At 37.5% G+C, this 24,432-nt stretch overlaps 3 protein-coding genes across 4 annotated transcripts; all 3 read left to right on the top strand.

The window, feature by feature from the left end:
* The first annotated feature begins 5,946 nt into the window (after positions 1-5,946).
* Positions 5,947-10,706, top strand: LOC103962898 (eukaryotic translation initiation factor 3 subunit C-like). The gene is made up of 4 exons (XM_009375683.3): positions 5,947-6,102; positions 6,510-6,581; positions 6,734-8,515; positions 9,513-10,706. Exons 2-4 carry the CDS (start codon positions 6,558-6,560, stop codon positions 10,485-10,487), a joined length of 2,781 nt encoding a protein of 926 aa, XP_009373958.2. The 5' UTR covers positions 5,947-6,102; positions 6,510-6,557; the 3' UTR covers positions 10,488-10,706.
* A 3,808-nt stretch (positions 10,707-14,514) lies between these two features.
* Positions 14,515-18,629, top strand: LOC103962884 (universal stress protein PHOS34). 2 transcript variants are annotated; one of them, XM_009375664.3, is made up of 5 exons: positions 14,515-14,911; positions 15,055-15,158; positions 15,291-15,409; positions 16,672-16,765; positions 18,262-18,629. In XM_009375664.3, exons 1-4 carry the CDS (start codon positions 14,701-14,703, stop codon positions 16,754-16,756), a joined length of 519 nt encoding a protein of 172 aa, XP_009373939.2. In that variant the 5' UTR covers positions 14,515-14,700; the 3' UTR covers positions 16,757-16,765; positions 18,262-18,629. The 2 variants fall into 2 exon arrangements, with proteins under 2 accessions (XP_009373939.2, XP_009373948.2); XM_009375673.3 differs by having other exon boundaries at positions 18,230-18,629.
* Positions 18,630-21,284: 2,655 nt separating this feature from the next.
* On the top strand, positions 21,285-22,877 carry LOC103962876 (aspartyl protease AED3). The gene has a single exon (XM_009375652.3). It carries the CDS (start codon positions 21,304-21,306, stop codon positions 22,630-22,632), a length of 1,329 nt encoding a protein of 442 aa, XP_009373927.2. The 5' UTR covers positions 21,285-21,303; the 3' UTR covers positions 22,633-22,877.
* The last annotated feature ends 1,555 nt before the right edge of the window (positions 22,878-24,432 follow it).

Below are 24,432 nucleotides of genomic sequence, written 5' to 3'. Positions count from 1 at the left end.
AAAGATAATAAGAAAAACTCATAAAATAACAGTTTTAGTCTTAATAGGAAATATTATACTAAAGTTACAATTGCCCTCGACGATTTTTAGAGTTTGAATTCTGAAAGCTTCTCATAATCACACCATTGTCAATATTATCGAAGATATTTTTTTCAATATATAATATCATGCTATCATTCATCCATATATCTCCCATTTAGTTTCGAAAATCACTTTTCAATATATTCATAGTAGAAAAAACTCTTTCAACACTAGTAGTGGCAACTAGTAAGATTAGTTCCAGTGTCACGAGCAAGAAAATTGTAAACTAAGAGTTAAAAATTACTTAATTGATTTGTTGATTTAGAAAAGAATTCCAAAGATGAACGAGTGAAGGCTTGCTGTCTTAGAGTTGGAGATGCCCAATTCTCTCAATAAGAGAAGTTTAAAAGTTTTTTGTTGATGGAGGAGAAGTTTAAAGTTTAGGCCTAATTGATTGATTACCTTTTCAGTTTGTGCAAATTTCCTTAATTTTCTAAATACTATAAATGTATTAAGTAATGAAATGAGACAAAAAGGTAAGAAATAACTCTACCACTCTTCGATCATCTAACAAATAGGGATTAAGTTGTTCAGTAGACCACAAGGGTCAATATATATGAATATAGATCACTAATAAATTATAATATTAATCCATACTATTTTAATGGAATCATTAAAAGTTCACAAGGGTCAAATGACCACCCTAACTATAAGTAGGGCTGGCATTTTGAATCTAATCCGTTAATCCGATCTGACCCGTTAAAATTAGTATTTGGATGAGTGTTTAACGGGTTGGGTTGTTAACCGATCAACCCGTTAGTCATCTATTAAGTAACGGGTCATTTTGGGTTAACCCGCGAAACCCGTTAACACCCGTTAAGAAGGATTTTTGTGTAATTTCATAGTTGGAATAGAAAACCTAGCTCTCTCTGTTCTCTCACGTTCGAACCCGAACTGAGTGGCTACTGTTGTGATATCCCGTCCCCAAAATTATTCTTTTATTTTATTGTTGACGTATTTCGAAGATTTGATTGGAACTAGTTCTTTATTTCTCCAAATTTAAGAAAACGAAGTGAGGGGTACTTTAGTCATGTCTAATTTTCTCGACTTTTTCGGTCAACTCTTGAATTGGTTAGGTAGAGTTCGATTCCATGAGCGCGTAGGCGTAAACCGATCTTATTTCCGAGTCCGAATGGGGAAGTTAGAGTCATTTGAAGTTGGTGGCATTTTGGTAATATTACCAAAATGCTATAAATTGGGGGGATTTCAGAAAATGGGAGAGGGAAACCGCCCAAAAACCGTTTAGGGGAAAATTTGACCCATAAACCCACCAAACTTGACCCGCTTGTATCTTTTTCATCCGAACTCCGTTTTGGATGATCTTGGTGTCCCTGGAAAGCTCTTGCCGAGCTCTACATCTCTGTGATTTTAGATTTCCCCATTTCCTTTCCATCTTTGCAGCTCGAGGTCGCAAAGTCCACGACTTTTCCGGCGGTTTTATCATTTTTCCGGCGATTCCGGCAACGATTTCCTTCGAGTGAGGTATGAAACTTCATCTACTCTTCATAATCTTCAAGTTGGTATGCTTAGTTGGTGCTTTCGTATTCATTTTGGAGTTGGGTGTTTAGAACACCTAGAAATCCGGTTTTCTCCGGTGAAATAGGACGGTTTCCGGTTAGAATTTATCGTCGGCCTAGTTGTGAAAAGTGTTTCCCTTGTTGAACTCTAGCTACCACGTAAATTTGAGCCAATCTAGTTAATGTTGAAATTCGGGGTTTGTAAACCCTCCACCTTGACTTCCATCGCGTGTGGAGGTGCGTAGGATCGTTCACGAGTGTTGTCTAGGTTTCAAATACCTTCTAGTGATCATGTGAACCTATGTCTAGCTTGGTTGCCAAAGATTCAATTGTTGGGTGTGGTGATCAATTTGGACCGCCACTTGTTTGTGTGATTGACGACAATTCGACCATTGGATCATAATGAAACTTTAGTATGTTATCCTCGAAGCATAATGTGGACTTTGGGAACTTATGGATCATAAATTTGATTTGCGGATTGTTGTGGACCCCATCGTTGACCGAGAGTTGAATTGTGGTCAACATGTCTCGGAACGTTCTAAATAATAAAATTAGTACTAGGGGAGACTTAAGTGAAGTCTAATGGGTCTACATTGGTTAGAGAGTGACTTGAACATATGTGGTATGGTTATTATCTTGATTTCTTATATTGATATCATCTGTGAATTTTACTTGGTCTTATAATGTGATTCTATTGAAATGTGATTATATATGTATTTATATATATTTAGCCATAGACATATGTTTATCAAACATGATTTGGCTTATGTACTGATGATGATCGTGATATGTGAATTGACGTGCATATTCGAAAGGTGTTTGATTTACATAGATGGTATGTTATGATGAAATGTGAGTGAATTTAAGATATGTGAATATGAAATGGTTTTATAATCATTTTTCCTATAAATTGTTAATTTTCATATTTAGCCAATCATATAGTTATATGAAGTGGGATTTGACGTGCATATTGGAAATATGGTTTGTTTTGTATGATTGGCTTGATATGATGTGGTGAGGGCTAGTGGTGGACCGTTAACCCATTGTCATGGGGTTTGTTGTTTTGAAACATGTGTCAATGCTCGTTTCATTATTTCATATCTTGTTTCGTTGAGCCTTTATAACTGGAGTAACTTGTGTCATGTGTTGTTTCATTGGTTGGTGGTTATGCAATGTACTTCGTGATTCCGTTGAGTGATGGTCCGGAATCGTATCTTGGTTTTGGTTCCGTTGAGTGATGGTCCGGAATCCTTCTTACTCCACTCCGCGATTCCGTTGAGTGATGGTCAGGAATCGTATCTTGGTTTGGGTTCCGTTGAGTGATGGTCCGGAATCCCTCTTACTCCGTGATCCCGTTGAGTGATGGTCCGGGATTGTATCCACCTTAGTTCATTGAGTTTAGTTTGAGATGGTTGCAAAGGTGTAGGCTTTGGATGAACAGTGTTGCCCTAATTCTACTTTCATTGTGTGTATGTGAATATGGGTGTGAGATGTTATGGTTGTTTGGGATGAACTTTTGGATGTCTGGGTGCCTCCCTTGGAGTTTTCAAAAGTTTGGTATTGATTTCCTATGAAAGATTTATATTCAAGGTTTATAAATTATGATTGATGGCTGGTTTTATTATTGTATCACATGCTTATTTTATTGTCCCTCACCCGAGCCTCTCCGCTTATCTGAGTGCCTGAATTACCAGTGCACCAATTCTATAATATTGGCATTGACTTTACATATGACAGGTTTGGGTAGATTATGAGAAACCGTTTGATATTTTGGTTCTGTTGAGTGGTCCAGAACCCAATGTTGTTGGATTCCGTTGAGTGGTCCGGAATCCTTGCTCTTGTTCATTCCGTAAGGCGATTTAGAATCCTAAATTCGAGTAGATGGGAATTACCCACAATAGATATTGTGAAAATAAATTAGAATTACCATGTTATTATTCTTAACCCAAATTGGGAATTATGTAGAGTTCTTTAATTAAATTCGTGAAATGATATGTTATCTCACTGATTGATTAACGTAATTAAATGTTAATATTGTACTTCGTAATTCCTTGATATGTTACAAGCTATGTATTGAAATATAATGTTGGAAGTATAGTGATTAGTATGATGAAGTGAAATGTGATGTAACTTGGGTATTGGAAATGGTTATGACACATGATTGTAATGCATATTGAATTGCTTGGGAGATGTGAGGTCTAGTAAATGACCGATGACCCATTGTGATGTGGATTTTACTCAAATATTGCTTCGTTTCGTTGAGTTTCGTGAATTGGGTAACTTGAATCATGTCTTGTTCCTTCAAGCCGTTGTTATGTTTCTTGGACTTCCGTTCAATTCGGTTGGGTGGATTGGAACTGAGTTCTGTTTGGATTCTGTTGAGTGATGGTCCGGAATCCCCTTTGGAGCCTTGGTCCGTTGGGTGGTCCAAATCCCCTTTTTCAAAGATGTAGTCTTCAACTGAAATGTGTTGCTCTGGCCTTGCGTTTTGACTTGTTGTATGTGTTATTGAAGATGTGATGGTTGACATTATTGATTGATGTGATTGTGGAATGACGTTGGATATGAGTGGAGTTATCATGAGTATTTTAGTTGATTAATGTTTCTAGAGATTAATATGTTCTTTGTTAATCCTTAAATACGTTATTCGCTATGAAATGCGAATTTATGTGGGAAACGTGAGGAATTTATGTGGGGGTTGAAGATGATATGTTAATCGTCATGTGGGATTGTTATGTTGGATATTATGGTTATTGTTATGACTAGACTTGTTGATAAATGTGGCTAGAGAATGGTATTATACATCGTTGGTTCTTTGAAATGATATATGTTGTGAATTGCGGTATCATGTTATGACATAATGGCCTATATATTGATGGAGGGGAAATCATGATTTTCAGATGGGTTGTTATGTAACCCTGAGTCTAGTATTTTCATGCTTGTCAAGTTCTATTGATTGATTGAGAAATGTTATACCTTTCGACTTAATCGGACTGTGTTATATGTCAACTATTGTGCATGACGAACTACGAATGGCTTGATCCCTGTTTAGGGTACGTAGGCAGTCTAACGGGGAGGTTAGATGCAGCCATAAAGCATACGAAAATAACTATGTGATTCGATTTTGAGTTGTGCTTGCCCATATCCTGGAGGTGGGATAGGATAGATACGGATTTTTGGTGACGTCACGTGTCAATTCGGGACGTATGTCGGGATTGGGGCGTGACAACTGTTCTCTCCCTCATCTTCTTCCTCAAAGTTGGTTGTCGTCCACTAAGTTCTGCCATCCTCTTTCTGGTAAGTTCCGATTCCCTTTCACCTCTTCTTCCATAGCGATTACTTTTCGTTTTTTCAGATTATATTTTTCGTCTAATTTTCTCAGTTTTTGCTTGAGCTTGGTTTGAGGTGGTACTCTTCGAATGAGCTTCGAATTAATTTGGAATTAGTTGATTTGTGTTTGATGATTTCGATTGCAATTGTGCTTTTGTTGTGCAAATGGTGCTTTCTATGTGTGATTGTGCTTTTGTTCTCTTCATTCGCAAGTTAGATAGAGAGAGATCTTCCCACTTCTCCATCCCATCACACACTCGATTGTGCTTTTGCTGTTAAAGATCACAATAAGCATTGAGAATCAGGTTACTCGGTTTCAGGTCGCGGTGCAAAACATTTGCACAGTGTATGTACTTCAATCCCCACAGATATATATATATATATATATATATAATGTTTGTAATTTTGGGTAAAAGATGTGTAATTTGTATTGGAATGCAAAATGTTACAAAAAAAAAAAATGTTAACGGGTGAAACGGGTGACTTATTAAGCTTAATGTGTTGGGTTCAGGTGACCTGTTAGCTTAACGAGTTGGGTTTGAATGACCCATTAAATTAATAGGTCGGATTGAACCGACCCAAACCTAATAAACCCAACCCGTTTACAGATCTAACTATAAGGTGGCTCCGCCCATGGGCTGAACATCTTTGTTGTGAATCTTTTAGCAAGATATGACCTACACCTACACGCGGACATTGAAAAGGTGTTTAAGATATGCTACGTTATCTTAATTGTACTGTGGATTTGTTTTTGTTCTATCCTTACTCAACCACGAGTAAAGTTGCCATCCCCTAAGTCATCATATGGTTCTTGCCCCTCTCTCTCTCCTATCCTCACTCTCTAACCTTCAACACATTTTTATTTTTTATTTCTCAAAAATGAAGATTTGTCACAAGGGTAAAATTGGAATTTAAAATGTGCAAAAAATTGTTGGGTCTGGGCTTTGGAGAACTGATAAACTCCATCAATAGCCTCGGCCCAGCCCAAAAAGAAAAGTAGAACGTTCGAGCGTGAGTGAGTCAGCCCTAATATTGACTCTAATTTTCTCCCCAATAGTGCAAGAGTTAAAAGTCTCTTTCAAGCCGCAACCGGACTTCCTCTGAGATTTCCCCTCACCTTATCTGCCATTGAAGCTCTGCCCCCAAATCTTCAGCAAAGCTTTGTTCATCCACTGTAAGTCCTTATCTCTCTCTCTCTCTCTCTCGTCATATGCATATGTTTCAATTCGTTTTCTGTTTAGAGTTTCGTCACGAATTGAATCGAATCTCATATATATATATGTATGTATGCTAGCCAATTTTGCAAATTTTCTCGCTTTCGCTTAGGGTTTTTATTGCAAGACTCATATAAGCTGTGAAAGATTTTGTAAATCGGAGAATATGTTTCATGATGATTTTCTGACGAATAGGAAGGCGAGCTCTTGGCCGGATTTTCTTACCGTTTCTCCAAAACGGAACATGGATTTTATTTTTTTTGATGACCCGAATTTTTTATATTGCTGTGAAATTGGGTATTTTAATTTTAGCCTGTTCTGTTAGTTCTCTTACGGTAAGATCTTTTTGTGTACGTTTTCAATGCAGATTCTTGTGATTCTTCTCTGACTTGTTGCGGTTTTCTTGTACGAAAGGATGGCATCTCGATTCTGGACTCAGGTATTTACTTTAATTTTTTGATATAATTAGGGTTTTGTTTATAATTACTGGTTTGTGTGTTGCGGTAAAATATTGAGCGTAGTGTTTCCTAAACCTAATTTGTTGTATTTCTGTTTTTTTTTTTTTTTTTTTTTTTGTGTGTGTTAAATTAGCCTGGTAGCGATTCTGAGGATGAGGAAAGTGACTATGAAGAGGAGGTTGAACCTACGGGTGGTGAGACTACCACCGAACCCGGCCTAAACCCTTACCTTCAGGCTAATGCAAGTGATAGCGAAGATTCTGATGACCAGAAGCGCGTTGTTAGATCAGCGAAAGATAAGCGCTTTGATGAATTGTCTGCGACTGTACATCAAATGAAGAATGCGATGAATATAAATGACTGGGTTAGCTTGCAAGAGAGCTTTGACAAGATAAATAAGCAGCTTGAGAAGGTCATGCGTGTTACCGAGGCTGTAAAAGTACCTACTCTCTACATAAAAGCTCTTGTATTGTTAGAAGACTTTCTGGCTCAGGCTTTGGCAAACAAGGATGCTAAGAAGAAGATGAGTAGTAGCAATGCCAAGGCCTTGAACTCAATGAAACAGAAACTGAAGAAGAACAATAAGCAATACGAGGACTTAATTAATAAATATAGGGAGAATCCTGAGCAGAGTGAAGATGATAAGCCTCCAGAAGAGGAAACGGATGATGACGATGATTCTGAAATTGAGGATCCTACTGATATTGCATTGTCAGGTAGCGAAGAACCAGAGGAAGAAGAAGAAGAAGAGGAAGAACCAACTGAAGCTGGTTGGCAGAAGAAGATGAGTAAGAAAGATAAGCTCATGGATAAGCAATTCAGTAAGGACCCTAGTGAAATCACGTGGGATACTGTTAACAAGAAATTTAAAGAGGTTGTGGCTGCTCGGGGCAGGAAGGGAACTGGAAGGTTTGAGCAGGTTGAGCAGCTTACCTTCTTGACAAAGGTTGCTAAGACCCCTGCACAGAAGCTGGAGATATTTTTCAGTGTTGTTTCTGCTCAGTTTGATGTGAATCCTGGTCTCAACGGGCACATGCCTATAAATGTGTGGAAGAAGTGTGTGCAGAATATGCACGTTATACTTGATATTCTTGTGAAGTATCCTAATATTACGGTGGATGACATGGTAGAGCCTGATGAGAATGAATCCCAGAAGGGACCAGATTATGATGGGACAATTAGGGTTTGGGGAAACTTGGTGGCCTTCTTGGAAAGGATAGATACTGAGTTCTTCAAGAGCTTGCAATGCATTGATCCCCACACTCGTGAGTACATTGAAAGACTCAGGGATGAGCCTATGTTTTTGGTTCTAGCTCAAAATGTTCAAGAGTATTTAGAACGGGTTGGAAATTACAAAGCTGCTGCTAAGGTAGCCCTAAGGCGGGTCGAACTTATCTATTATAAGCCACAAGAAGTTTATGATGCCATGCGAAAATTGGCAGAGCATACAGGAGAGAGTGATAATGGTGAAGAGCCTCGAGCAGCTGAGGAAAGTCGTGGTCCATCTTCATTTATTGTTGTTCCCGAGCTCGTTCCTCGAAAACCCACCTTCTCTGAGAGTAGCAGGACTATGATGGATATATTGGTTTCCCTCATATACAAGTATGGAGATGAGAGGACTAAAGCTCGTGCAATGCTTTGTGATATTTATCACCATGCTCTGCTGGATGAGTTTTCCACTTCCCGTGACTTGCTGCTTATGAGTCACCTGCAAGATAATGTTCAGCAGATGGACATTTCGACCCAGATACTTTATAACAGGGCCATGGCACAACTTGGTCTGTGTGCATTTCGTAATGGATTAATTACCGAAGCGCATAGCTGCCTTTCTGAACTATATTCTGGTGGAAGAGTAAAAGAGTTGCTTGCCCAAGGTGTATCACAAAGTAGATATCATGAGAAAACTCCAGAACAGGTGTGCAGTTGCCTCAGTTATTTTTTCCATGTGCTTATTCTTTTTATTATATCTTTGTGCGTATTATGCTTTAGGAAAAGGCTTTAGCACCCAACTCTTATCCCAAATTTTTATTCTTCCAAAGTCCCTCACTGGGAGCAAGGGCCCCATCATATAGTGGGACCAACCCTATGCAAGAATTAGGGAAAAAATTGGGGAAGAGCAAGGTCATATAGCATTATTCTATGTGATTTGAAGTCACTGTTTTGTTCATGAAAAGAAAATCCACAAGTTCAAAATTTTAGTGTTTCAGAACTAGCTGTTGGTTTCAATAACCAAATAAAATTTGCGTGAATCTTTTTTTAAAGTGATGGAAATGATTTATTATTTAAGAATTACGTTATCTGCAAAACCTATTATTTATGAATTACATAAATGATCTGATAAGCCATCTTAGTCGGGTTAAAGATCTGGAGACACTAGTTTCAAAAAAAAAATGCTATAAATGTTTTCTGCACCTTGCAATAGGATGTCGAAAGTTGGAACTGGGACTTGTTAGAGTTATATTATCCAATCATGAAAGATGTTTGTGAATATTTAAGACGTATTTAAACACTTTCATTTAGAATTTTTTTTTTTTTTTTTTTTTTTTGCCAAATATACTGATTCTGTGGAGTTATGAAATTCATGGTAATTTTAGCCCTGTAATACAATTCGGAAATTGCTGCGTGTGCTGCTGTTACTCTAATTTAAGTGTGGCATATCTTTAAGATTCTTGTTGAATTTGACACAACAAATTGGTCACTTTGAGCGAAATAGCTAGGGACAACAGATGATTCACATTTGGAAAAGCTAAAACTAGTAATAGAGTATGGTTTAGTCATCATGTCTTAGAAAATGGGGCCTAAGAAACAGTTAATTCATTTTTTTTTCCAGACCCTACAATATTACTGCTCCAAGTACACTTTGGTATCATCCCTCTATTCTATATAATTGTTTTATTTTTTTCCGTTTTCAGGAAAGGCTGGAGAGGAGACGACAAATGCCTTACCATATGCATATCAACCCTGAGCTCCTGGAGGCAGTGCATTTGATATGTGCTATGCTGCTGGAAGTGCCTAATATGGCTGCAAACACCCATGATGCGAAACGCAGATTGATCAGTAAGACATTCCGTCGGTTGCTTGAGGTGAGTGAGAAGCAAACATTCACCGGTCCCCCTGAAAATGTTAGGGACCATGTAATGGCAGCTTCCAGGGCCCTTGGCAAAGGTGACTGCCAGAAGGCCTTTGATGTCATCAATTCTCTTGATGTTTGGAAGCTCCTTAGGAACCGTGAGCATGTTCTTGAGATGCTCAAGGCTAAGATCAAGGAAGAAGCTCTCAGGACCTATCTTTTTACCTTCTCCTCATCCTATAAGACTCTGAGCTTGGAACAACTCAGCACGTTGTTTGACCTTACAGAGGCCCAGACACATAGCATTGTTAGCAAGATGATGATCAATGAAGAGCTCTTTGCGAGTTGGGACCAGCCAACACGTTGCATTGTTTTCCATGACATTGAGCAGACTAGGCTGCAGGCTCTAGCGTTCCAGTTGACTGAGAAGTTGGCAATCCTTGCCGAAAGTAATGAAAGGGCAACAGAAGCAAGAATAGGTGGTGGTGGTGGGTTAGATCTACCTCAAAGGCGGAGAGACAACCAGGACTATGGTGCGGGATCAGTTGCTGGGAGTGGCGGTAGATGGCAAGATAACATGTCCTTCAATCAAAGGCAAGGTGGTGGCGCTGGGCGTACAGGATACAACGCTGGAGGGAGACCATTCAACCAAAATGCTGGAGGTGGGTATAACAGGGACCGCACGGGTCAATACAGAGGGACAGGGCAAAACACCCGTTATCAAGATGGTGCATATGCAGGATCAGGGAGGTCCGCAAGGGGTTCTCAGGATACTTCAACTCGCATGGTCAGTCTAAATAGAGGACTTCACGCCTAAACATCAAGAAAAAGAAGTATAATTATTCAGCAGCATTTTGATTAGAGCGCTTTCTGTTTCGTTTCTGTTCTCGATTAAGTTCTCTCTTTGTAAACCAAGTCTTTGATCGTTTGGATTTACGTATTTGGAGGCTTAAATTTGTACTTTTAAACTTTGAGAGGTGGGGTTTTGTATGCTAAAATACTATGGTTATCAAATCATGCAAGGTTTTTCTTTGTATTTTGTTTCATAAGTTGGCTGGTAAGGCAATCCATGTTTTTATATTTATGCTTGATCTTGCCCGTCTTCAGGTTTTGTACTTAAAACACGTTTTAGGATGTTTGCTTTTAAGAAGGATAAAATTATACTTAAACCCACTCTCCATGCCACTTGGGAACACACCAATGCCGATTTTCGAGATCATAGTGATTTTCTCACTTCCGTTTTCTCCTCTGCACTTTTCCTTTTGTTTATGTCGATTAAATTCTACTTCGTTCAATCCAAAACTTAAAAAGACCAATAAAAACCAAAATAGCCATTTTGAGAAAATTGTCTAGCTCATTATACAACGAAGCACCAAACACATGAATGGAGAAGGATAAAATTTGAGTTGTGGATGGAACTAATTTCCTTAAGCCTAGGGTTGCCCACGGATAGGTTCGAAAACTATTTCCAAGAGCATAGGTTATTTACGATTCAGAACTAGTTTGATATTGTTGTATTTTAAAATAAATAAATAAATAAAACTACTTATACTATTTTGTTAAAATAAAAAGATGCGAGATAAAGCAATTGCCCAACTTTAGCTGGCGGTGTAGGAAATCATAAAGAAGAGTTCAAATCTCTTATGCCCAACTTTCCTCTGCCAACTCTGCGGCAGGTCCAATTTTTTGGATGACACATTCCTTCCAGTAACTTCAACGTAACACTGTTTTTATCGACATTAAGGGGGTAAGAAATGGGTTAAATCTCATAATGAATTAGCAATTATGTGGTTCAAATTTGTATTTGATGAGAATCGAACCTTAAACCTCTTATTTACAAGTGAAGAGGAATACCACTAGAACTTCTTCATAACACTATTAACTTTTAATTTAAAAAAAAAAAAAACCCCCTTAACACAAACAACAGAAAAACGCGGCGACACCAACACTTTCATTACCAATAGGGTAATGCTAGGAAAATCAAATTTTTTTAGAGAGTAATGCTAGGGAGACTAAATTTGTAGACTAAATTTTCGAAACTAAATGACAGGGAAATTGATGATTGGTTTATTACTTAAGGGTTGATAAATGTGTTTTCTATTGGTGACATATCATTTAGTTTGCAAATTTTGTCTTCCTAGCATTACGCAACTTTTTTAAATCAAATTTGCAAATCAAATGATATGGTCGTAGATGATTGGATTATTAACTAAGTGTCGACTAACATGTTTTTTTTATTAGTAATACATTATTTAATTTATAAATTCAATTTTAAAAATTTGGTTCCCTGAAAATATTATTAGCTTCCACTTCCACACTTCAAACTAAATACATAGCGACTGGCTAATTCATAGCATTTATTATTAAATGCTAGATACTATGGTTACCGAAGCGTGCAAGCTTTTTCTTTGTACTTTGTTTAATATATTTTTTTTGGTCGAATGTTCTTTGTTTAATAAGTTGCCTTGTATTGTTAAAAAAAAAATAAAAAATTGCCTTGTAATGTTAGTGGAGGAGTTAAAAGTGACTTGTGTTTTTGTCATTTCCAACAATTTGTTTTTATATTTATGCTTTATCTTCTTAGTGAATTTAACAACTAAAATTCAGATTCATCCATTTAAAAAGTGCATTTGTATGTAAGGATATACGCAATAATTACATTATGTAAAAAAAAAAAAAAAAAATTAATTCTCTTCTCATGCCAATAAGATAATGTTTTTTTTTATTATAATCGGAGTCTGGACTCCAATTATTAGTATGTTAGGCAAAATACTTTTATCTACTCGAAAAACAAACTCCTTGTTACGAAATGAGATTTGTGTTATTTTTTAAGATGAACTTAGTTACAATATATTCATGTACTTGGCCGAATCACCCAATTAACTCATCTATATTGTAATGACACCCATCAATCATATTTAAGCATTAATACGCGATTGTACTAAATACATACATTCCATATATTGTAGCCAGCCCTCAATTTGACATTAAAGGTAAAAAAAAATCCTATGTGGACTGTGCCTATCCGTATTGGAAGAGCATTTCCTATCAACATATGTCCATTATGACCTTGGCAACATTGAGGTAACTTAATCGACCCCAAAAATGAAAAGGTATGATCTACGTACCTAGCCTCGTGCGGTTGATCGAATGAAAACTCAATCGATCAAAACTCAAGTCCCTTTATGCAAAAAAGGGTACTTGATAAGACATTTTTTTGTTGTAATATGTACTTATCATTCTTCTCACGGTATGTGGTTGTAGAAATATTCATGAAGTTTTCATTTTTGGGGTGTTTTATGTACTAATTGTGTTATATTATGGTGCGATTTCACAACTATTTTTTGGTAAATAAACACATTTAATATGCTACTATACTTCTATGTATAAAAGTATCTTCATCAGTTGGTGGAGAATAATGACAATTAGCGCAATAAAATTACCTTTACTTTTCACTCTAAACAATAATTTCTTTGTGCAAGGCTAGCAGTTCGGAAGGAAGAAGGGCAAAAACAAGTGATTACTATTCACAAATATGTTTTTCAAATTTTAAAATTTTTATTTATTTTTTAATATATGATTGGGTATTTGTAAAAAAAAAAAAATTAGGTTTTTTTATTGTTTTTATTTTTATTTTTTACTTTTAGAACAATCTTGAACGTTGATAAGAATGCAAGTGAAAGAATAAAATATATAAATTCAATAATATATTTATAACCTTTTGTCCATCAAGTTAACATTTGAAAGTCCAACTATAAAACATAAGGATCTTTTTAGCGAGATTACGAGAATTCGTAAATCGTGTGCATTCGTCACACATCGTTCGATTAGTTTTTATTAAGAATTGTTTATGTTTAATTTTAAATAAAAATATCTAAAATAGTTTTTGATAACATTATGTACAATAAACGTATAAAATTGACGGAATTTAGGAATCTTCGTAAAGAGGATCCGGATTCAAAACATAATAGGAATGGAGCCATTTGGCTGTGGTCCTTCACGTGGGGTGGGCCCCCTCCATGTCTGATGCTTCTCCACGCGGGCTCATGCCTTTGCAAGAACTGGGGGGGGAAGCTGCCGACAAAACACTTGCCTGCCCTGCGATTACGTTCCATATTTTCAATATTTCACTGCTGGAGCTGATTTGTCTGGGCAAAAGACAATTCAACCAAAGTGCCTTTTGTAATTGGGTGACTACCGAAGATGTTCTGAGCATTCAAAAATTCAAATGCTTATTGCATCTCGTTTGTACACGTATTTTCATTTTTGGTCAGCCGCAAAATGGTCATTACAAGTAGATCTTAGAGAATTGAATGACTAATTTCAAGGCAATAAGTGTACTTCACGAACTTCGTTGAAAATTGAGCTCAATTAGAAATGCAAAATCACGAAGATCAATAAATTACTAAATCTCGTGTTATACAAAAATTATGAAAAGAGATTCAACTGTTCAACATACCAACATAAAAAACTAAAAATACAAAAACTCTCGTAGAAGGAGAAATCAAATCATCAAACTCCTATCGTGTTTCTAGAAATTACCTAAACTATATATTAATAAAACTCTTTTTGTTAACCAGAACTCCATCAAATTATCATTCTAATTCTCTCACTAGAACTGAACATAAATGTAAAGATAATATATCCTATTTAAAATTAAAATATAAATAAATAAACCTCACTTTTCTACTCCTCTACCTCTTTCTAAATTCTTCATGCTCTCGTATCTTTTTATTTTTTGAGTTATCATTTGTACTCATTAATAATTAAGTCGTAGTAAAATAAAAAGAAAAAAATATTACCACCGCTCCACATCCTCCCAACATCGAGAAAGGAGCCATATTACCACCTTTCCTTTTTGAGAAATTATTATTTTTTTCTTGGGGCAATGGAGAAAGATTTCTTTTATTTATTTAAATTTGGTAATCTGAAAGTCCGATCACAATTGGTGGCAAGTGACCCGAAAAAGTCAGTAGCAAGTGGAGCTTTTCTTTTAGAGCAATCGCCGGCGAATTTCAAGTTGAAAAACCATGACCGCAAACCTCCGATGCGTGGTCGTGGCCGTTGATGGCAGCGAGGAGAGCATGAACGCCTTGACCTGGGCCCTTGACAACCTCAAGCTCCGATCCTCTGCACCCGACTCCACCACCTCCGCCGGTCACTTCGTCGTCCTCCACGTCCAGTCTCCGCCCTCTATCGCAGCCGGCCTCAGTCCCCCGGCCATTCCCTTCGGTGGTCCCAGTTAAGTCTCTTGTCCCCACCGCCACCGCCGTCCACCGTTTTCATTAGTTAATTCATTTCAAATGACCAATTAATAATTCTGTTACATTTCTGGGATTTTCTGGCCTGATATTAATGAATTGGATCTGGATAAATTGGTTTAGGCGATTTGGAGGTGCCGGCGTTCACGGCGGCGATCGAGGCGCACCAGAGGCGGATTACGGAGGTCATAATTGAACACGCTTTGAAAATTTGCTCCGAAAAGAAGGTTAGGGTTTATTTAGGGTTTAAAGCCTCTTGCCTTACTGATAAGTTTTTTAAGACCAGGTTTAATTTGAGGATTTGATTTTCATAGTTTTTATTGTATGAAAGTATATTTTCATGGTTTTGCTGGGAATAGGTCAATGTGAAAACCCAAGTGGTTGTTGGGGATCCTAAGGAGAAAATTGGTGAAGCTGTTGAGAATTTGCATGCTGATTTGCTTGTCATGGGGTCCAGGGCTTTTGGCCCAATTAAAAGGTGACTTTTTTCGTTTCTATTTGTTGATAGGACTGATAAAACTACTAACCGACACGAGAAATTTTGGAGATTTCAATGCGTGCATTAGTACCACCATGTGGCAGTGTGATAGTCATACAGAAAAATTTTCTCCAATGACATACATTGGGACCAGTTTAATTTCATTGGAGGAATGTACTTATTTTTGAGCATCCAAATAGGAAATATCTTATCTGAAGTTCTTACATTTGCGTAAGTAAACATGTTTGTGAACTTATTCGAGCTAAGAATACTGCTGAGGTCTTTGAGAACCATAGGCAATTGCGTACAAGCTGATTAGCTGAGGAAGGGTCATAGAATGCGCCTGTGAGTACCTTCTTGAAGCAAGTTGATGAGCCCTCTTTATGAGATGTATATGCATGGCATTTGACTATGTCAGCAACCTTGTGTTTCCATGCTTCTGTCATCTGTCCAATGGACTGTCTCTTTAGTGTTTATAGCCCTATAGTGCTACCAACACATTTTCCTTCTAGAGCTGCTAGTTTTGTGTGGGAGGAGCATGACGTGGTCACAGTAGGCATGGACTTGAGGGATAGTCATTTACTACATCTGTTTGTTTTTCTGTTTCTCAAATGGGTTGTGTAAAATTGTCGATATTTTAAAGCCCAGGAGAAGTAAATGTTTCTTGAATGCAACCTGTGATGCAAGCCCGTTCCCTGTGTCTTTGTTTCTATTGGATTCTATCTCATCGTATCACATTTTGTTCTGTGATATTTGAGAATCACCATCAATACCTCTTGTAGGTCCGGGATAATCATTTGAAAAGCCCTCTCACATTCAAGTTTCAATGCCTCACATGCCAGTTATGTGAATAGTTTTATTGGAGGGAGTTTGTACACAACAGTTGTATGCTAGGATTTTTCCATGTGAAGACACAAAACTGATAAGTCTTTGTGATACCGTGTGGCAAAATTATTAGTCTTAATGTTTCAAAATTTGTTGGGAGCAAGAAATTGAAGTTTCCTGTTGTATTTTGATAAAAGCAAACTTATGTGCGAGGAGGATTTGACTTCATGTTTTAGCTTTATATATCTGTACTTGGTCTTACATCTTTTGTTTCTCGATGGGAGTGAGGGTAGGGCTGTAGCCTGTAGAGGCGAGGTGATAGAACTCAGGAAGGCTACCTTTGAATTATTTCCTTTGTTTTAAAGAGTAACTTCAACTAATTAGACCAGAACCATGATTAAACATAACAAGATTTACATTGTGCACTCTGTATACAGGATGTTTCTGGGAAGTGTAAGCAACTTCTGTGCGAACCATGTGCAATGCCCAGTCCTCATTGTTAAGGCCCAGACTGTTACCTGATAAGGAAAGGTATGCATCTCATTAATCTATCACCCATCTACAGCAGCATTTCCATTCTCATTTTTCTTTCTTGCGATTTTCTTTCTAACTTTTATTGCTCTTTAATGTTTTGTTATTTATTTTTATGATCTATATTATGATTCACTTCTCTTCAGAGCTCTCCATGCTTTTGTGCAACGTAATATTGACCTTTCCTCATATCAATCAAATGACTCTATCTGACTCAGACTTAGATTTGTTTTGCCAAACATACCCTGATGGTGCATGTTATCTGATTTAAATGATATATTCTTGCATTTCAACTTCAGGACATGGTTGAGTTACCTAGCTGAGGTTTGTTGTAAGCATTCTAATTGGAAAATCCCACACAGAAGAAAATCCATTTGAAGTGGATGGTTTTGAAAGGGTTGACAGATTTTCTAGTTTGGGACCTGTGAGCTAAATTGTCATATAGATCCTACCTGCATATTTCATTTTGGACAAAACTGAGTCATGTTAGAACCTTTGCTCTGCTAAGCTACTAGCGTATCATGCGTTCAACGTCACTTTGCATCAAGATAGGAGGTTGATGATTATCTGGGTTGATGATTATGTAGCTAATTTAGTTTAAGATGATTACTCTTTGCATCAAGATAGGAGGTTGACGTACTGGTTGGAGTAGTAATTACAGGATAAATGGCACTTTCATCATTCATGATGTCTCAGTTGTGGCACTGGGAAATATCAATGATGAATCTTAGAGTGAGTTATCTATGGATGATGAATGACGATAGTAAATTGTTGTGGATGTCATCTTTCCATGCTGGTCTATGGTTATGTTGACTTTCAATAAGGTGAGATAGAAGTTGGCTGGTTTAAGCTATATTTATTTGGAGGCTGCGATGGCTAAATGCATAGACGTGCTTATTTTCTCTAATGAGATGATGCTTATCCCTTATGGGCCAGTTATTGGTTCATGAATACTAGTTCATAACCTGAGGTATTAAAAGGAAAACTAAGCTAAATGCTGATCTGATTTGCATTGCTTAACAAAAGTGTTCATGTAGAAAAATCAAAGAAGTTTGATGTGAGGTTGGTTTGCTTGAGTATTGGCTGCCTACCAAATTTGATATTTTCGTTTCATATTTCCTTTTATATTCATAAGTTGGTGATATATTGAAGAACCGTGGCTCATTTTCTTTTATATTCATATGTTCATGATATACTGAAGAACCGTGGCTCACGTATAGCTCCATTTCTCCCATACTAATCTTTCTTTCATGCGACCATTGTATCATTGTCAATATTTTCGTTTTGTTTTGTTTTGATGACCAAATCACGTTGATATAGTGAAAAAGTGCCCAGCCGCTTTGCTTGCAACCAGCTGTTACAATTCCATAAATTTTTCATTCATTATGCAGTAAGCACCGTAGTTATGCTGTTTGATGTCATACCTCAGCTGTTGACTTAGCATCCTTATTTTCGAAATTATAGGTGGCTTTGATCGATCAGTGCTTTATCTTCAGACTTGAGTGCATCTGCCCTCGTGTGAAAGCTCATCAAGATCAACTGTAAATGTGGAATGTTTCTGCAATGCTCGACCAATACGTTGCTGTGTGACCAACTGTTTTGAACCCACTTTTCAAGCCCTGTGAATATTTGGAGGAAATTACAGTAAGATGTGTAGTCTTCTTCTGCTGGAGAATGTTAAATGAGTAGTGTATAGCGGTAATAAGGTAGAAGTAATGATACGGTTATGTTACCAATTGTCCTTGACCATCTCTCATTGGCTGTTATTTTCCTCATGTCTGCATTGTGTATTGATGAAATCATAACCGTCCCTGACCATCTTTCATTTTGATTATTATGGCCTAAAAAAGTTGTTTTCCTCGTCTGCATTGTGTATTGACGAAAGCATAACAGAATTACTGAATACTTTTGAATTGTTGGAAGCTTGTCAATAATCCGTGCAGTAACACGACATTAAATTCAAGGGAGGTTTAACAAAACACTCATGGTACTGTTCATTTTTAACAAAAAATCACATTTAGACCTTTTCTTGGTACTATTCATTATACCTTTAAAAAGGGTTTTTTATTAAAAGAGAAGTTTGTTTGAATTTTTCGCAAGGGAAGAAAAAAAAAAAAAAAAAAAAGAACAAAGTTTCTGCGTCTCTTTGTAGATTTGTATCCCCCTTTTTACTAGGGATGCATTCTTTCAATCATGGCCATAAAATTGAACCTACATATGGTGATCACAAAAGTTAATCCACGAATTTTCTAGTATGCACTGGTGTGTACTCATTTATCGATATTTATAACGTTAAACTTTGTTAGATCTTTAGGTGCACATCTAACTCTCCATTCTTCTGATTAATATCATATGCCAGAGTACAGTAAAAGAATTTAATCACATCATTTCACAATTCATGATTGATATCATGAGTGAAGTAAAAGTGCCACACTGGCAGCCTGCATGCAACCTTGGCTGCCTTCTGTGGCTGTTTGTAGATAAGTAATACACTAGGGTCACGTGAGCGAGTACTTACGAAACTTATGATTGACTCGAGCATCTTCTAAAATAATATCCGCATCAATGCATTTGTTATTATTTGGATGGTATTTGTAGCATCTCAGTGGCAATTTTGGTCCACCACCATAATATAAGTGGAATGTTGTGGTTTTGGAGCATATTCGCAATTTTATCTTCTGTTTTTTTTTTTGGGTTTCGGCTCCTAAAGCAAGCAATCGTTGTGACATGCAAGCAATTAAGCTGAACAATGTAATCTCGTGAGCATGGTGGGCTAATGTGCAACACCCACCAAACTTAAAGAAAGAGCTTTGTTTCCTTCGTTTGTAGCCTTTGCGATTATTGTGAGATTCTTTATGGAACTCGCAATCAATTAAGTATAACTTAGATGTAATCTGCTCTTTAATATTCCTGTCTCATTTTTCATGCTATTGAAATGAGGGGTGAGATAGGAACATTGTTGGTGTATTTTTGACAATTCTGATTTTTTTTCCTTTGTTCATACTCGATATTGAAATAATGTCAATTGTGAGTGCACGATCGTTAACATAAAACTATTGATGTTTTTGAGCCACAAATGAGCATTGATCAACGATTGTGATAGCATGATTAGCATCACGTGCCAACTTGCGACTGATGCTAACACAATTCATTACCTATATATCTAGGGGTTAGGATTTAGGATGTACGCTTTTGATACATATTTTGACACTTATTTTGTAGGACTCACTTCGTAATGTATTTTAACGATCTAAACCGTCTATATTTTAATACACCATTTATTGATCATTCCTTTAAAAAAATTAGACAAATCCAAAACCATTAAAACATTGAGTTGTAGTGAAGAAAACAGACTAATATGGTTATGCAAAGAAACACTAAATTTAATACAACGATCATATGATTTCAGATTTAAATAATTTTTGGTAGACATGATCTTTAAAGTAAAACATAAAAGATAAACGATTGAAACGTTGAAATATATTACAGAATAAGCCCTACAAAATATATGTATGTGTCCTCGAATCCTAATTCCCATCTGGCTTATGGTTGTGCTTAGTGGAGCCGGGCCATGGCGAAAAGTCTTCTTAACCCGTGACCGACCGCATCCCGAGATGGGCCCAAGTAAGGACAATAAGCAAGGATACTGCTGTCATTCACTGCAATTATCCAAACCCTCCAATGGTGTCTTCTTATATCCACCCCACACTTAAAAAAGTAAAATCATACGATTTGAATCGCTAATGAGCTGGATGTCAAAATGGGTTCATAGATATCATGACTTCATTGCCAGATGAAGTAGATCAAGAATTGATTAGTGAAAAGTTTACAGAAATTGCACTAGATCTAAAGTGAGCATAAGACGAGCTGTAAACTCAAACGTTTTAAATTCAAAAGTTTACAGACTATAAAACATTCATATTTACCTAAGTACGGTTTCAGGTGATTGTATATAATCAAAATTTACTTTAACACCTCGAACCTCGGCTAGGTTTTCTTCATTTCCGAAAAAAGAAAATTAAGCTACATAGATGGTTAAATCATCAAGAACGCTAAAGTCTATCTTCCGTGCTTGATTTGATTAATGTAATTGCTCTCTTGTGCAGTACTAGAACACATGCTAGATCACACAATGCAATGCTTGAACTTCACTCAGTAATTTGACATTCACCCTTATTTCATTTGACAGATTTTGGGGCTGAATTTAAGGGTTTGAACTCTACTAAATAACGACATTCTTCTTTTGGTCCAGTCAGAGTCAGAGAGCTTGGCTGTTTTGGGATCCTCAACTGATCAGTTGTCACAAGCAGCACATCCTCCAACTTGATCCGTCCTTATTCTCACCAACGGTCCCCACAATTTTCACATGATTTTAGAGGATATAGCTTTTAAATTCCCAATAATTCTAAGGACGCATTGGCTACAATAATTTAACCCCCAACAACTTATATATACATATTGGTTCTCATAACCCTCCACCCGCACTACAAGCATTCTTTCTTTGCTCAGCTTAGAGTCCATATCTTGACTCCAAAGTCATGGACTTGAAGAATATTTCCCCATTTTTCTTCTTTGCCCTGTTAATCTCCATTGCCAAAGCCCTTGATCCTTCTTGTTCATCCCAATCTGACGGCTCAGATGACCTCTCAATCATTCCCACCTACAGCAAATGCTCTCCCTTCTCCCCACCCAAAACAGACTCTTTGTTCACCACTGTGCTCAACATGGCCTCCAAAGATCCAGCTAGGTTTAACTACTTGTCAAGCCTAGTTGCCCAAAAGACCACCTCCGCTCCGATCGCTTCGGGCCAGCAGGTCCTCAACATTGCCAACTACGTGGTCCGGCTCAAGATCGGTACCCCGGGTCAGCTCATGAACATGGTCCTAGACACTAGCAATGACATTGCTTGGGCTCCATGTTCGGGCTGCACAGGGTGCTCCTCTACCACTTTCTTACCCAACTCATCGAGCACATACGGGTCACTAGATTGCTCAGTGCCTGAATGTGCTCAGGCTCGCGGGCTCTCATGCTCCACCACTGGGTCTACTGCGGCCAACGGTTGCTTCTTTAACCAATCGTATGGTGGAGATTCATCATTTTCTGCCACCCTAGTACAAGATGCTTTGACACTAGGTAAAGATGTTATTCCCAAGTACTCTTTTGGTTGCATTAATTCCATCTCAGGTGGGTCGATCCCATCCCAAGGGCTATTGGGTCTAGGTCGCGGATCCATGTCATTACTCTCACAGACCGGGTCACTCTACTCCGGCGTGTTTTCGTATTGTTTACCAAGCTTCAAATCTTACTACTTTTCCGGGTCACTCAAGCTTGGACCGGCTGGCCAACCCAAGTCTATCCGGACCACCCCACTTCTAAGAAACCCCCGCCGGCCCTCACTGTACTATGTAAACCTGACCGGAATCAGTGTGGGCCGGGTTCTTGTACCCATTGCACCGGAGCTTCTAGCATTCAACCCAAACACCGGGGCCGGAACCATCATAGACTCGGGCACGGTCATAACCCGATTTGTGCAACCCGTCTACATGGCACTCCGGGACGAATTTAGAAAACAACTGAACGGACCATTTTCGTCATTAGGGGCCTTTGACACTTGTTTTTCTGCCACCAATGAAGTTGTGGCCCCAGCCATCACGTTGCAATTCACGGGGTTGAAGTTGACACTGCCAATGGAGAACAGCTTGATTCACAGCAGCTCGGGTTCTCTGGCTTGCTTGGCGATGGCGGCAGCTCCCAATAATGTGAACTCGGTGTTGAACGTGATAGCCAACTTGCAGCAGCAGAACCTTAGGATTTTGTTTGACGTTGCCAACTCTGTCGTTGGCATTGCTCGTGAGAGTTGTAATTAACGACTAGTTGTGTAGGGTTTCTGGTGTTCTGTCTCTTTGTGCTGTGTTTAAATTGTCGCAATGCAAAAGAACATCTATATTTATGTGTGTGTGTGTGTGTGTGTGTATAGGTGGTGACTTGTGACAAATAAAAAAGCAGGATAAGCCTGCTGGGTGTTGAATTTGGAGAAGGTGCCTGTATGCTATTAATATTAACTTTTTATGTATGTGGTAATTTTTGGAAAGAGAACTTTTGGAGCTTTTGATTCTGATTGTTACTTGGTGAGCTTTGAAGTGGACTAATATTGGATTTCACATAACAATAATAGTAGCCATTTAGGTTTAAAAAAACACAAGAATATAACAAGGTTTAGTAATTTTTGTTTACGTTCTAGTGGTTGCCTTGAAAAATTTCATTAGTAAAAAGAAGCAAATTTGGCTAAAAGAATTCCCTTACAAATTCTAGGTATTTCTTTGTCTACTCTAATCCTCTTGGAGTCTCCCTTGCAATTCTCGTTATGTTAATAATCTAAGTTACAATCGGAGTTGAAGTACGAAAAATAAATCCTTCAAAGTAATAAATAAAAACTCATTGCTTGTTTAAGTGCTGCGTGAACACACTTAAGACACTTGGAAAACCCTTTGAAACCATTGATGGCCGCCTGAACGCCTCATGCACTCGCTTAAGCACTCTGAACAACCTTAATATTGCTGCTGGTCGGCATGATCGCCCAAGCGATTGTGCACACCCTTAAGCGTCTGATATTGTCAAACACTTATTCTTCCAGATTTCAACTACAAACTTCGTCCCAATCTTTTGGTTAGCCAAAGCATTTATACATATAACAAAAACACGAGAGCTAGTGCAGCAGCCAGATATTTAAAGAGGATTTTTATAGCTAATGGCTTGCAACAAGTGATTGAGAGCATTTACTCTTGCAGTCGAGGTTCCATATTTAATCAAGATGTATCTCATTACTGCTTGTATATTAGAATATGTATACAAAACAAGCAATTGAACGTAACTAAATTTTTTAACCTCAAGAATAAGGAGTTGAGTAATTCAACAAAAATGCAGTCCCTTATGAGTCGCTTATGACCCATAGGCTAATTCTTGACAACCTTTTGGTTACTAAGGAGTTTTTCAAACTCTGAATCTTTAGCCTATCTGACCCACCACTCTACCGGCCCTCGTTACTGAGCTAACCCCAAAGTGGCTTACTACCAAAAACCTTTCTTTATCAACTGCAAGATAGAAGATATTTAACTCAAGAGGGTTGGTGAAACTAGAGAAATCAAATCGGCTCAAGATAAAACATAATAAAGTTAATAAGATGCATATATGATATTATTAGAGAACTTGAATTTAGACGCCTCATATATGAGCAAATTTTGAAATTTCTGTAAAATCATGATCCCAATTCATACACATCTGAGCAGCTTATAGCTCTGAATCATGACTATATGATACAAGTACCAAAAATCAATGAAGGAATTGGCCACAGCACACTCTATATGTATCTCCCTCTCTGTATTTATTTCTTTGTTTCGATTTTTTTATTTTATTTTATTTTTTATTAACAGAACACCCTCCAACTTTCCGTTGAAACCATTCCTCCTGTCACAAACGCTTCATCTTTTTCTTTTCATCGTCGTCACTTGATCTTGCAGACATCTTCTTCTTTTTCTTCATGACGACGAATTATATGAACTCCAAGCCCATACATACAAGTACACACCACACAACAAACGCAATCGAAAATAAGAAAAAATAAAAAATAAAAAAAACGACAGATTTTTGCTTGCTATATTTTTACCTCT

This window comes from the organism of the source record quoted next, unplaced genomic scaffold (assembly GCF_019419815.1).
Source record: "Pyrus x bretschneideri cultivar Hongxiangsu unplaced genomic scaffold, Pyrus_bretschneideri_v1 Contig2, whole genome shotgun sequence".
Lineage (NCBI taxonomy): Eukaryota > Viridiplantae > Streptophyta > Magnoliopsida > Rosales > Rosaceae > Pyrus > Pyrus x bretschneideri.
Note: the sequence above shows the minus strand (reverse complement) of the source record. Positions and strands in the feature narration are given on the sequence as shown.

Bases quoted from the DNA above. Each gene is read 5' to 3' on its own strand.
- LOC103962898 (XM_009375683.3), top strand. From the start codon at position 6,558: ATGGCATCTCGATTCTGGACTCAG. The intron at 6,582-6,733 runs GTATTTACTTTA...GTGTTAAATTAG, and splicing joins CATCTCGATTCTGGACTCAG to CCTGGTAGCGATTCTGAGGA. The intron at 8,516-9,512 runs GTGTGCAGTTGC...TTCCGTTTTCAG, and splicing joins ATGAGAAAACTCCAGAACAG to GAAAGGCTGGAGAGGAGACG.
- LOC103962884 (XM_009375664.3), top strand. From the start codon at position 14,701: ATGACCGCAAACCTCCGATGCGTGGTCGTGGCCGTTGATGGCAGCGAG. The intron at 15,159-15,290 runs GTTAGGGTTTAT...TGCTGGGAATAG, and splicing joins AAATTTGCTCCGAAAAGAAG to GTCAATGTGAAAACCCAAGT. The intron at 15,410-16,671 runs GTGACTTTTTTC...CTCTGTATACAG, and splicing joins GCTTTTGGCCCAATTAAAAG to GATGTTTCTGGGAAGTGTAA.
- LOC103962876 (XM_009375652.3), top strand. From the start codon at position 21,304: ATGGACTTGAAGAATATTTCCCCATTTTTCTTCTTTGCCCTGTTAATC.